The sequence below is a fragment of the Bos taurus genome, chromosome 25, assembly GCF_002263795.3.
Source record: "Bos taurus isolate L1 Dominette 01449 registration number 42190680 breed Hereford chromosome 25, ARS-UCD2.0, whole genome shotgun sequence".
NCBI classification, from domain to species: domain Eukaryota; kingdom Metazoa; phylum Chordata; class Mammalia; order Artiodactyla; family Bovidae; genus Bos; species Bos taurus.
The window spans coordinates 13,549,944-13,564,227 of NC_037352.1; the positions used below are offsets into that span (position 1 = coordinate 13,549,944).

Here is a 14,284-nt window from a genome sequence, read left to right on the forward strand (position 1 = left end):
ATGATGTACTCTGCATACAAGTTAAATAAGCAGGGTGACAATATACAGCCTTGACATACTCCTTTTCCTATTTGGAGCCAGTCTGTTGTTCCATGTCCAGTTCTAACTGTTGTTCCTGACCTGCATACAAATTTCTCAAGAGGCAGATCAGGTGGTCTGGTATTCCCATCTCTTTCAGAATTTTCCACAGTTTATTGTGATCCACACAGTCAAAGGCTTTGGCATAGTCAATAAAGCAGAAATAGATGTTTTTCTGGAACTCTCTTGCTTTTTCCATGATCCAGCGGATGTTGGCAATTTGATCTCTGGTTCCTCTGCCTTTTCTAAAACCAGCTTGAACATCAGGAAGTTCACGGTTCACATATTGCTGAAGCCTGGCTTGGAGAATTTTGAGCATTACTTTACCAGCGTGTGAGATGAGTGCAATTGTGAAGTACTTTGAGCATTCTTTGGCATTGCCTTTCTTTGGGATTGGAATGAAAACTGACCTTTTCCAGTCCTGTGGCCACTGCTGAGTTTGCCAAATCTGCTGGCATATTGAGTGCAGCACTTTCACAGCATCATCTTTCAGGATTTGGAATAGCTCAACTGGAATTCCATCACCTCCACTAGCTTTGTTTGTAGTGATACTTTCTAAGGCCCACTTGACTTCACATTCCAGGATGTCTGGCTCTAGGTCAGTGATCACACCATCGTGATTATCTGGGTCGTGAAGATCTTTTTTGTACAGTTCTTCTGTGTATTCTTGCCCTCTCTTCTTAATATTTTCTGCTTCTGTTAGGTCCAAACCATTTCTGTCCTTTATCGAGCCCATCTTTGCATGAAATGTTCCTTTGGTATCTCTGATTTTCTTGAAGAGATCCCTAGTCTTTCCCATTCTGTTGTTTTCCTGTATTTCTTTGCATTGATTGCTGAAGAAGGCTTTCTTATCTCTTCTTGCTATTCTTTGGAACTCTGCATTCAGATGTTTATATCTTTCCTTTTCTCCTTTGCTTTTCACTTCTCTTCTTTTCACAGCTATTTGTAAGGCCTCCCCAGACAGCCATTTTGCTTTTTTGCATTTCTTTTCCATGGGAATGGTCTTGATCCCTGTCTCCTGTACAATGTCACGAACCTCATTCCATAGTTCATCAGGCACTCTATCTATCAGATCTAGGCCCTTAAATCTATTTCTCACTTCCACTGTATAATCATAGGGGATTTGATTTAGGTCATACCTGAATGGTCTAGTGGTTTTCCCTACTTTCTTCAATTTCAGTCTGAATTTGGCAATAAGGAGTTCATGGTCTGAGCCACAGTGAGCTCCTGGTCTCGTTTCTGCTGACTGTATAGAGCTTCTCCATCTTTGGCTGCAAAGAATATAATCAGTCTGATTTCAGTGTTGACCATCTGGTGATGTCCATGTATAGAGTCTTCTCTTGTGTTGTTGGAAGAGGGTGTTTGTTATGAGTAGTGCATTTTCTTGGCAAAACTCTATTAGTCTTTGCCCTGCTTCAATGCCAATGGGAAGGAGTTTTACTACCTCCCTCTCCTGGAGCACGTCCCAGAGCTGACCCGCAAGAATGCACTTGTGGGTTGGGTTGGGTTGGGTTTGTTTTTGTCACAGCTGGCTTATAAACAAGCCCGCCTAGGGATATACAAACCCATGTGCTCAGTGTTTCCCTGCATATCTCTATAAACTTGATGAGAAAATTGTGCTGCTCCAGGGTTGTTATTGTTGTTTTTTTTGAAGTTCTGGTATTTGGCACAGGTACTACTTACCTGAGTGAGTGAAGTCGTTCAGTCGTGTCTGACTTTTTGCGACCCCGTGGACTGTAGCCCACCAGGCTCCTCCGTCCATGGGATTCTCCAGGCAGGAATACTGGAGTGAGCTGCCATTTCCTTCTCCAGGGGATCTTCCTGACCCAGGGATCGAACCCAGGTCTCCCGCATTGCAGGCAGACACTTTAACCTCTGAGCCACCCTGGTGGCTACCTAGCTGGCACTAAATAAACACCACTATTAATAATTGCTAATGCCAATCAATCACACAGCAGATTTTCGGACTATCTGTAGATAGAAATCAGTCATTTAAGCTTCCTTCAAAGGAATTGTTACTATCCTGAACTTAGAAATGGGAAATAGAGGCTCAGAGGAGATAGATGGACTGTGTCACTCTTAAAATGGTACTATTTCAATTATACTAACATCTCCAGGGAAATCGTAGTCTAGGAGATGAGAAAACATGCACAAATGAAAGTTACATTAGTGCACAGAGGCAGGAAGGATTAATTTGAGCTATGAGGAAGGTTAGTCATTAAAGATTTTCAAGTGATGGTTGATTTGGGTCTTGTCAGTTGGACACTTTTGACCTGGAGATGGTGTGTATCTGTGTTACAGATAGAACAATGTGGGGAAAGGGCAGGAATTAACAGGTGGGACTAGAGTATAACCTATGAGTAGGTGAGTAGCAGGAGGTGGTCAGGAAAATAGTAAAAACGAACACTTAACTGCACTTACTGTATGCCAGGCACTATGCTGAGTGCTGTGCATGCATTAATTCATTTAATCCTGTCAACAACCCTATCAGGCAGGTACTACCCATATCCCCATTTTACGGATTAAGAAACTGAGGCACAGACAGGTTAAGTAACTTGCCGAGGTTAACACAACCTAATAATTGGAATCATTGGGATTTGAATGCAGTCATTCTGGCTGCAGAGTCCGTGCTCTTAGTTAAAAAGTTCTGTTGATTGCAGCTGGGCCATAAAGATCCTTAATGACTGTGGGGTTTATACTCTCACGGTTGGGAAGGTTTTGAGTAAAGGAAGGACTTGATCAGGATTTTGCTCCAGGAGGGTGATTGGGACTGTGGTGAGAGGAAGGATTGAGAGGGGAGGAAATGAAGTTGGAAATGTTATTTAAGCTTGATTTCGTTACTGTCTTGCCTCACCTTGTGTGAAACATATACTTAGGATTGTAAGTGTTTATTTGTATGTAACAGCTCTCAGTTCCCAAACATCCATGTAAGTAAGATCTGTGACAACCTAGAGGGGCAGGATAGGGTGAGAAGTGGGGGGGGGAGGTTTAAGAAGGAGGGAACATACGTAATCTATGGTTGATTAATGTTGATGTATGGCAGAAACCAACACAATATTGTAAAGCAATTATCCTTCAATTAAAAATAACTTTTTTTTTTTTTTTGGTAAAGAATATTCTAAGGGGCTTCTTTAAAAGGAGGATTCCTGGTCCTCTCTGCCAGATATCTTTGTTTGAATTTACCAAATTTCTGGGGTGATTCTGACAGAGGTTCTAAGAAATTTCTATGATAGAAATCAAAGGTTTGTGGGTTCTATTCTCAGCTCCAAATAACTAGAACTCAGCTTTGTGCCAGTCACTCTCAGGTACAACGATAGAATTCTCTGACTTGGTTCCTGACCTTCAAGAGCTCAGGATCTGGTTGGAGAGGCACAGGTTGCTCAAGCAGCAGTGTGCAAAACCTGAAAAGGATTCATGAGTTTAGAAATGCATGAGTCATAATGGGATAGTTTAAAAACTAGTAGCTAAGGTATGGGTTAGTGGTGACCACCAGTAGTTTTTGATCACTGTCTAAATTATTAGGCGTCACCAGTGTTTCACACAAGATAAGGCACACAGACCCTTCGCTGTGTGCTCTTGTCTTGCACAACAGCACTCCAGAGCAGTAAATCACAGGGCCTCCGAGCGTGGGCAGCAAGTCAGTGTCCAGTTACATAGAATCATTGGGACAGTGTATGTGTCCCAGGTCTTCTTTTTTCCCCATGGATTTTCAGACAGTTGTACCCTGTTAGTTAGGTATTTCTTTGGGAGAATATACGTACGGTTGGGGTGATAGATATCTTGTGATAATTATTTCCTAGCAGTTGTTTTCTATCAATTGTACCAACAGACCTAACCCATGAGCTGGCTGGCTACCTTTGCTCTAGTGATTCCTGACCCTGTTGAGAAAGAAAGTCTGTCTCTTTGAAGTTGGAAAAACACAGAGTTTTATACAATAAGAGCCTGGAAGTTCTTTTATGTTAATGAAAGCCAGTTTCCACCACCTGCAAGAAGTATTTACCACATTCTCTTTTTATTGCCACTTCTGATCTTTGCTTTGCTTACATTTGGACTCATTTCTGTGTATCTCATAATTACTAGAAATGGGTGTGTTTGGTCTTTGGACATTTGGTAATTTCTGTAGTGTTCTGCTAGTGTCTAAGTGGTGTCCCTAGGGGTGGACTTGGGGTGCCAGAAATGAGGTACACCCAAACACCGTCACCCCTACTTCTCGTGAATATTTCTGCTTGTTTATCTCCTAGGTGGAAGAGCATGGTCACCCTAACAGCCTCAAGCTGCAGTTCTCATTCCGAAATGCAGCAGTGTCAGATTCTGGTTTGAATTTGTCAGCTTCGCAGGGGCGCCTCTATGTTGTGGCTTAGACTGGCGTAGTGTACGAGGACAGGCTTTACATGAGACTGTGATTTAAAACCTGACCTGGAATTCCCTGGCTTCCACTGCAGGAGGCATGGGTTTGATCCCTGGTCAGGGAGCTAGGATCCCACATGCTCCACCGTGCAGCCAAAAAACAGAAAAAGTAAGAAAGAAAAGAAATTTGTGTTGTTTGAAAAAACAAAACAAAAACCGGACTCTGTCCTATACCAGTTAGGTCTGCAGTTTCTCGTCAGTAAAATGGAGATGATAGTAATAATTATCCCATAAGATTATTATACCTCTCACATTATATAAGGACTCAATCAATATTGGCAATTGTCATTATTCTCTGTTGTTGGGCAGTATGTAATGGGGAGAAATAACCTAACTAGAGACCAATCTAAAGCCAAAATCATTGTATTCTTGCAGCCAACATCTCTGCTAAGAAATAGTTGAGATCACATTTTTCAGGCTGGAATCCCAATACATTAGCTCTTCAAAGACTTATTCCTAAAATGTTCGGTATGTATTATGGTCACAGCCAGTGTTTTGTTGAGTGAAGAAGTAGAACCATAATTTCACTGAACTAAGCAGCTTGATAATTTCGCTTTCTGAAGAATTAACAGTCATCACATAGTGAGGTCTTTAGAAGCTAAGGTATAAAAATTCTTAAACTGAAAATTAATGCATTCTACTTCAATAAACTCAATAAAAGTCTTATATTAATTTTCTTAAGTGTGAGTTGAGGGACTGAAGAATGAAGCAGGCTATGGCAGGGCCCCTGCTTCCTCCTGGAGAGTAGGCCTCTGGATAAATCCATAGATAAGCACTTGGCAAACAACTTGCCTTCCAGGGATGGAATAGCCAAATTCATTCCAGGGTCTTTAGTTACGTAGAATCATAGAATCGTTGGGACATTACATGTGTCCCAGCTCTTTTTCTCCCACCATGGATTTTCAGACAGTTGTACCCTGTCAGTTAGGTATTTCTTGGGGAGAACATGCATAGCTTTGGGGTAATAGATATCTTGTGATGATTATCTTCTAGCTATCGTTTCCTATCCGTTGTGCCAACAGACCTCACCCATGAACATTTTAGAAAATGTCAGCTGTGCAGTTGGTTCATGTGCTTATATTCATGTCATATTTCACATATTAATGCTTTCTAAGATTTTATGCCATTTCTTGACATGGCAACTTTAGAGACGGTGTGCTACTCAGGAAGTCGTGTCTCTCCAGGTGTTAAAAAGTTACAGGGTAGAGAATTCCGGGCATGCCAGTGGTTAGGACTGGGTGCTGCCACTGCGGAGGGCACAGGTTCAGTCCCTCATTGGGGAACTAAGATCCCACATGCTGTGAGATGCAGCCAAACACGTAACATAAAATTTAAAAAACATCCATGTCTCTTGCAATAAAAGCATGTGTGGTCATGTTAATAAATACAGGTTACATGGTAGAGCAAGTTGGTTATACGGCATGGGCGGGAAAGCCGCCACCTCAGCAACTCTTCACTTGTGTGGAGTGACACATGTCACCCGCTGGAACGTGATGCAGAAGACGGGACCATGAGCGCTTCCTGTGTGCTGTCCTCTTAATTCTGAGGCCAGTCCTGTCTGATCAGCAGCAGTAACCCCTTTGCTTATGTCTGGTGATGTGAGCCTTGGGGAGGATGAATAGTTTGCCTTTGATCTCATGGCTGGTAGTGAAGCCGGGAATCAGAATCTGTCTTCTGATTTTAAAACTGAGGTGTATTACTCTGTCCCTCAGAACCAGGAATAGGTAAGACCTCCAAAAAATTAAGTGTTTTAAAGGCCTCTACTGAAATATTTGATAAATAGGTGCTAGGTCTGTGAGGATATAATGAGAATAAAGCCAGCTTAGGATTTTTAAACTTGACCCCTGCCCTCATCGGAGAAGGCAGTGGCACCCCACTCCAGTACTCTTGCCTGGGAAATCCCATGGACAGAGGAGCCTGGTAGGCTACAGTCCATGGAGCCGCCAAGAGTCGGACACGACTGAGCGACTTCACTTTCACTTCTCACTTTCATGCATTGGAGAAGGAAATGGCAACCCACTCCAGTGCTCTTGCCTGGAGAATCCTGGGGACAGAGGAGCCTGGTGGGCTTCTGTCTATGGGGTCGCACAGAGTCGGACACGACTGACGTGACTTAGCAGCCTGCCCTCATGCACAGCCATTCACACACGGAATCTCCTGCACCTCTGAGTCTAAAGCAGAATAGAAGGGGTAACGTAGAAAAATGTGAGGAAAACCTCATAAGTAACCACCTTCCCGCAATAAGTAACCACCCAACAGCAGAGAAAGAGAAAAATTATAAGCCCATAGATCTTCAGAAGCTTTCTAGCCTAAAAGGCTGGTCAGCCTAGAAATGTCACACTCTCATGCTGGACCCAGAAGGCAGCACCTTACGGAACAAGTTATGAAAAACACAAATATCAACTGAAATCTGGCAGCTGATGGACGTAAGGAAACCAGCTGGGTGACGATTGCAGCTCCCTCTGAAGCGGGCAGCTGCTCAGATACACAGCTTCAGTGGATTCTTAACACACAAAAGGAGCGCCTAGGGTTGCCAGATCTTCTGAATTTTCAGAAGCAGCCAGGAATCTGGATTTTTCTTTGACATCAGATTGTTTTAAATGCTGGCATCAAATTCAATAGAAAGTGGGGAAGGGGAAGGAGAAAGAGAAGCACCTCGTGAAAATTGCCTGTCTGAAGACTAGATATTGGGACTTGGTGGTCCAGTGGTTAAGACTCTACATTTCCAGTACAGATTTGATCCCTGGCCATCCCACATGCTATGCGGCCGGAAGAAAAAAAAGAACAGATGGTGCCACTGTTGAAACTGCCAGGTCGAGGAGGATGGCTGCTCTTGACAGGAATGCTGGGTCACTGGGGAGCAGCGGGGGTTACATTAATAAAGCCCTTATCTCTCTGGATAATCAGTGGTTCTTAGCCTTATCTGGATCTTGGTCCAGATAAGGTCCGCTTTGCATGCTATGTATGCATGCTGAGTCGCTACAGTCATATCTGACTCTGCGACCCCATGGACTGTAGCCCTCCAGACAATACTAGAGTGGGTTGCCATTTCCTTCTCCAGGGGATCTTCCTGACCCAAGGATGGATCCCATGTCTCCTGCACTGGCAGGAGGGTTCTTTTCCCCTAGTGCTACCCGAGAAGCCCCAAGAGAGTAAATAAAAACCTAGATTTTCTTCAGGAAAACGCTTGTGTAGACAAGCACAAACTTGGCCCATGATTTCAGAGTGTGCCCTGACCCCCTGAAGAACCGACACAGACGTCAGCTGAAGAGCCAGCTTCAACTGTCAGAAACCGCAACTCTTCAGAGTGACTCAGAGCAGAGGTCTTCAATTCTGTGGTATCCAGGCAGTTGTTTTTAACTTGTCTCTGTTTGCAGTTTTGCAGGCTTTTCCAACTCAGGCATTTTTCCCATTCGTTTTGAGCAAGGTAATCAACACTGGTCTTGTCGTGCAGTGATTAAGCACAAACCTAAGTGTCTCCGTGTGGGCAGGGCACTGGGAGTGGGGCTGGAATGCTTCTCGCCCTGTCCTAACCACATGCCCCAGACTCCTCTGAGACCGTGACAGGAAGAGCAGCAGGCTGTGGGTGCGTCTAACACGAGCTTCCCCGTGAAGGAACTCAGCCAGCAAAGCTGCTCTCAGTTCAAGCCCCTTGCTGGGTCTGCCGAGTTGGTAGAGAATCGTCATAAACATCCTCAAAAGAGGCCTTTGCAGTGCAGGAGGGTGTGTTTATCCAAGTCAAAAGGCCACAGCTTGGAACTTTAGTATCTGAGCTACATTTTCATCACCTAGGAGGCGCTTTCCTCCTTTTGCTTTCCTGTTGCTTTCTTTAATGGAAAAAAACCCAAATACTTATACAAAAATAGCAGAAAAGATCAGTTGAATTCAGTTAAGTTGTGCACCCTTTCTCTGTTAACTTGCAGTTTTTCAATTTAAGGTAAAATGAAATGAGCAGAATTCCTAAGAAGTAATCAAAGTCCGTGCAGTTTCTAGTTTGTTGAAGACAATTAAAAAACAGAGTTAGTGGCCACTTCAGCTTTTCCAAACATGACTTTTAAAATACACTTTTGTTACCTTATTTTCTCTCATGAGAAATAACTTTCAGATCTGATAAACTAAGAATTATTGGTACATTCTAGTTTTAAAAGGTTGGAGAAATTTATTTCCATATATGTTGCCATTTCAAATGACTTTGAGATCCATACACTTGGCCTCACCCTAACCTCACAACCACAGTTTCATATCTCCACATGCTCACTAGGCAGAAATTTTGTCATCACTTCAAACTCAACTTTTCCGAAATTCGACTTACCTTCTTTTCAAGCTGGGCCCCATTAGTTTACAGGGACTCGTTTTTTTTTTTTTTTAATTATTTATTCAGTTGTGCCAGAGCTTTAGTTGCAGCATGCAGGCTCTTAGTTGGAGCATGTGGAATCTAGTTCCCTGACCAGGAATCAAACCGGGGCCCTCTGCATCAGGAGTGCAGAATGTTAACCACAGGACCACGAGGGAAGTCCCTGCCATGACCCATTTCTATCAGCAGACCCGCCTACTTCCCCAGTTCTAGAACCTAGACAACCTCTTTGATCATTCTCTCTAGTCACCAAAGCTCAGAAACAGCTCTTGTAATATCTCTTCATAGATTGATCTCTGTCTTTGCATTTTCATGTTTGTCACCATAGTCGCAGAAGTAACAGCACCTCCCTTCTGCCTTGTCCCAGCCCAGCCCACCTTCCTGATGAGATTTATCATCCTCAAGCACTGGAACAAGTGGCCTCTCCCTTCTCCAGCGGATCTGCCCGACCCAGGAATCTAACCAGGGTCTCCTGCATTGCAGGTGGATTCTTTACCAGCTGGACTACCAGGGAAGCCCACTCCTCAAGCACAGCTTTACTGATTTCATTTGCCTCCAGAACCTTTATGTGCCCTCATCTGCCCACCTGTCATGAACCAGGCATGGAACACAGGACTCTGTATCAGACCTGTATCTCCAGGTGTGTCACTCACTGCTCCCCAGGAAGCACCAAGGACAGCACCCCGATCAGGCCCATCTCTTCTCACCCCTGTGCAGCCCTCACCAGAAGCCTCTGTATCCTGCCTCCGACAGTGAATGTCGATGTGCTCGTGAATGCACTTCAAGTGCCCACCAGTGCCCAGCTCCTTGGTGATGCTCAGTAGCTCAAAATGGTCCAGTGATTATTTCCTGGGATAACTCTGTCCACATGGTAGTTGTTTAATTAGTATTGGACAAATAAAGGAATTGCTTTAACAAAATCATGATTCCTTTCTCTGAAAACCTGTATATATGAGCTCTCTCAAGTAATTTGAAGAGACTTCCCAGAGGAAAGCAGAAAATGTTTAAATGTTTCTTAAAAATACAGATAAGACTTCCTTGTCCAGTGGTTAAGAATCTGCCTGCCAATGCAGGGGACACCGGTTCGATCTTGGTTTGGGAAGATTCCACATGCCACAGGGCAGCTTGAGCCTGTGAACCTCAACTACTGAAACTCACAATACCTGCCAAGCTTGAGCCTGAGCTTGGCAACAAGAGAAGCCAGCACAGGGAGAAGCCTGCACACTGCACGAGGAAGTCCTCTCTTGCCACAGCTAGGAGAAGCCCAAACACAGCAATGCAGACCCAGTGCAGCCAAAAATAAGTAAAATTCAGTTAGTTTTTTAAAAAATACAAATAATCAGCAAATGTGGTTTATTTTTATGATTTTCTCTGTATTTTTGCAGTTATAACCTCATTTTCATTAAGAACAGCTTAGTAAATACAGAAAACCAAAACCAAAAAAATCATCCTCTTCCCACCCAACAAAGCAACTACTAATGTTGTTCTGTCACCAAGTCATGTCTAATTCTTCTCGACCCCATGGACTGTAGCATGCCAGGCTTCCCTGTTCCTCACCATCTCGTGGAGTTTGCCCAAGTTCATGTCCATTAAATCAGTGATGCCATCCAACCATCTCATCCTCTGTCACTCCCCTCTCTGCTTCCCTCAGTTTTTCCATCAGGGTCTTTTCCAGTGAGTCAGCTGTTTGCATCAGGTGGCCAAAGTATTGGAGCTTCAGCTTCAGCATCAGTTCTTCCAAAAGGTATTCACAGTTGATTTCTTTTAGGATTGACTGGTTTGATCTCCTTGCTGTCCAAGGGACTCTCAAGAGTCTTCTCCAACACCACAGTTCAAAAGCATCAACTCTTCAGCTCTCTGCCTTTATGGTCCAGCTCTCACATCCATATATGACTACTGGAAAGACCATAGCCTACTAACATTAGGTTGGTGCAAACGTAATTGTGATTTAATTAAAGTTGTGAATTTTAAATCATTATAACTAGGCTCAAATGCATCATTATTAATCAAAATAGGAACCGTTACAATCAACACCAATTTTGCCAACAAGCAATAACTGTGTTTATTCCTATAGCATAAAAATCTGTGCTTCAGGATTTGACAAGCTCTTTGAAAGCATTTTTTCCCTCCTGCTGGTTTGTGGAAACGTTTTCCCTGCAAAAAGTTGTTGAGATGCTTGAAGAAGCCGTAATCGGTTGGCAAGAGCTCAGGTGAATATGGTCAATGAGATAGAAGTTCGTAGCGCAATTTGTTCAACTTTTGAAGCATTGGTTGCTGGGCGTTGTCATGGAGAAGAACTGGGCCCTTTCTGTTGACCAATGCTGACTGTAGGCAGTGCATCTCATTGATTTGCTGAGCATACTTCTCGGATGGAATTGTTTCTTAGGGATTCAGGAAGCTGTAGCGGATCAGACGGGCAGCAGACCACCAAATGGTGGCCATGGTTTGTATTCTTGTGTTTATAGATTTTCTTGTTTAGAATAGTGTTATCATGCTTAATTTACAATTTGTGCCCTGTAAAAAGTGATACAATTCCCTGAAAATCAGAGAAGTTGTTAGCATTTAAGGTCTACTTACAGCATGCCAGGCACTTCCATTGCATTCTCTTACCTAACTCTCAAAACCTCCCAATGAGCTCAACACTATTGTTGTTTATTGTTGTTTAGTTGCTAAGTCGTGTCTGACTCTGTGACCCCATGGATTTTAGCCCACCTGGCTCCTCAGTCCATGGAATTTCCCAGGCAAGAATCCTGGATTGAGTTGCCATTTCCTTCTCTAGGGGATCTTCCTGTCCCAAGGATCGAACCTACATCTCCTGCATTGCAGACAATCCTTTACCACTGAGCCACCAGGGAAGCCCCTATTACCACCCCTATTAATAGATGAGAGACCTGAGACTCAAATCCAGAGGGCAGAGCGGGATAAGAACGCAGGCAGCCCAGCCCTGGGACCTGTGTTCTCAACCACTGTGCCTGTGAAGAGTCCTTCTCTGTGAGACCAGTGTGGGTGATCGACAGCAACTTACTTTCTTTCCTGTAATAATAGATTGAGAAACATCCCACCAGTGTCTGTGCATGCTAATTCCAGTAGCAATATGAATAATAATTTCTTTCGCCCCTGTTTACACCATCCACCACCCTAGTTCACCATCTCTAACCCTCACAAGGGCTTCCTAGATGGCACTAGTGGTAAAGAACCCACCTGCCAATGCAGGAGACATAAGAGACATGGGTTCAATCTCTGAAGTTGAAAAGATCCCCTGGAGAAGGAAATGGCAACCCACTCCAGTATTCTTGCCTGGAGAACCCCATGGACAGAGGAGCCTGGTGGGCTACAGTCCATGGGGTTGCAAAGTGTGGGATAAGACTGAAGCAGCTTACCACAGCACAACCCTCGTAAGACACTGTGAAGTTGAGGAAATACGGCTGGGAGAGCCCAGGTACCTTAGTCCCAGAGATGGAGAGTTGAACTTCTAACTCCATGCCCTCATCATACTGCTTCTCAATAAAAATCCCTTAAGACCCAGATAAGAATGAGAAGAGAATGGTCCTTTGCCATTAGCTTATTAGTGACATTAGCATGTTTCTGTGACACCAAACTAGCGGGATCCAGTAGGCAGGATGTGCATGTTTGGGTTGATTTGGGGAGAGAGGAGGGATGTTTAGCCCCAGGCGAGTAGGCCTGGCATAGGGCATCTCAGAGAACCAGGCCTCTCTTCCAGGTACCGTCCCTATGGGAGCCTCTGAAGTCAGATGTTAAATAATTACCTCAGGGGAAGGCAGATTCGTTTGGATAATATCTGTTGTTTATATGAAGTGCATCTGTTATTGCCAACTCGAGACATTTTAGTGGGCCAAGAATCTGGTTTATTTAAAGTTTGTACATTGAAAGGATGTCACAGATTTCATTGAGAAAACTGAGGCCAGAGAAATTAAATCTTCCAAGGACGTTAGCAGGGAAGGATCTAGAATTCTCCAGCCTCTCCCCACCCAAGCCCATTGAACTTTCCTTTGCACTCTTTAGCTTTACCTAATTTTCGAAAGTGTGACAGTAAGTCAAAAAATTTAGTGATGTTTATGTGGTTTACGAAATGTAAATTTTTAGAAACCAAGTTTGTCACATTTAAAAATCAGAACTTTAATAGAATATGTGTCATCTCAAACACCTGCTAAATTATTTGACCTATTTCTCTTGTTTGTCTCTCTTTTTCCCCTAGATTTAATGTCATCTTGCATCGGTCTGCTGAGTCTGTAATTTTCTAAGTCTATGGATTCCAGAATTTGCTAAGAGATGGAGGAGTGTCCGCAGAATGATCTGGATGCAGCAAGCCTTGAGAAAAATGAGCCACTCGAGAGCACCAGCCCTCAGATTTCCATTAATGAATTCTCCTGCCACTGCTGTTACGACATCCTGGTTAACCCCACCACCTTGAACTGTGGGCACAGCTTCTGCCGGCACTGCCTAGCTCTGTGGTGGGCCTCTTCGAAGAAAACAGAGTGTCCAGAATGCAGAGAAAAATGGGAAGGTTTCCCCAAAGTCAATATTCTCCTCAGGTAATGCTCAAGTCCGTACGGGTAGCTCACTGGGCTTGTACAGTGTGGTTTCTCTTAATGGGAGCAGCCACGTCTGGAAAGGCCAGAGACGTGGAGCCCACTGCCTTGGGATCACTCTTGGCCTGCTGGCATGTGAGTCAGGGGACTCAAAGGCCTGCCAGTCCTGATTCCCTTCCTCACAGGTGACCGTGATGTGTTTATTATTTATTATAAATGAAGGAAAGAAAGAAACTGGTTACCAGACCGTTTTCTGTAACCCTTGGTGCATAATACTTCTGACTGATTTGTGTTCACTGAGAACACCCTAGAATAGAGGAAGTGGTCTAACTGTATGATTCTGAATAACTAGTGTGATGCTGATTTTCATAATCCCTTCTAAACTCTGTTGCACTTACCACATTCATAGAGTTTCTCGTGTGTGGCATCACACAGCAGATAAGACCTTTAGATGGTGGGTTTTTTCCTTTTTCTATTCATAATGTTCATCCTGTTCCTGGGAGGTCTATGAGGCTAAAATCCTTTCTGTTGCCTTCTCTCTTATCAACAGAGTACCAGGAAGGTTAAAACATTAATCCAGCATTCTCTTTTTCACAGGAAGTGTATTTTCAAACACTTTGCTCTGACCTGACAATCTTGGTTTATATGCAGGTTAATCTTAAATTGAAGAAGGGTTTTCTTTGGTGGGTGGCGGGGGAGTTCTCAAGTTGTGTATAATTGAACATAAAGAGCCCTATAGCATGGCCTGATGGTTGGTCTAACTTTTACAACTGAACTTCACCTTTTTTCTTTTTTTATGAATTAATTTTTAATAATCAGATCGTTGCGGATAAAGACCCCTTCGACCCCGCCTCCCCCCATCTTACAGTTCTTCCTTTTTCTCAGAGTAGTTTCA

The 14,284-nt window shown here is 43.6% G+C and overlaps 1 protein-coding gene across 7 annotated transcripts in view; it reads left to right on the top strand.

Annotated features, from left to right (window-relative positions):
- Positions 1-14,284, top strand: part of BFAR (bifunctional apoptosis regulator) — a 31,836-nt gene that overhangs the window by 1,932 nt on the left and 15,620 nt on the right. For 2 of the 7 annotated variants that reach the window (XM_059881173.1, XM_059881175.1), the window contains 3 exons: positions 9,323-9,479; positions 10,608-10,764; positions 13,056-13,392. In XM_059881173.1, coding sequence (XP_059737156.1) covers positions 13,130-13,392 — 263 coding nt within the window. In that variant the 5' untranslated portion in view covers positions 9,323-9,479; positions 10,608-10,764; positions 13,056-13,129. Of the gene's footprint in view, positions 1-9,322; positions 9,480-10,490; positions 10,584-10,607; positions 10,765-10,913; positions 11,050-13,055; positions 13,393-14,284 lie in introns of all 7 variants that reach the window. The other 5 variants (XM_059881174.1, XM_010819282.4, XM_005224700.5 and 2 more) reach the window with 4 other exon arrangements.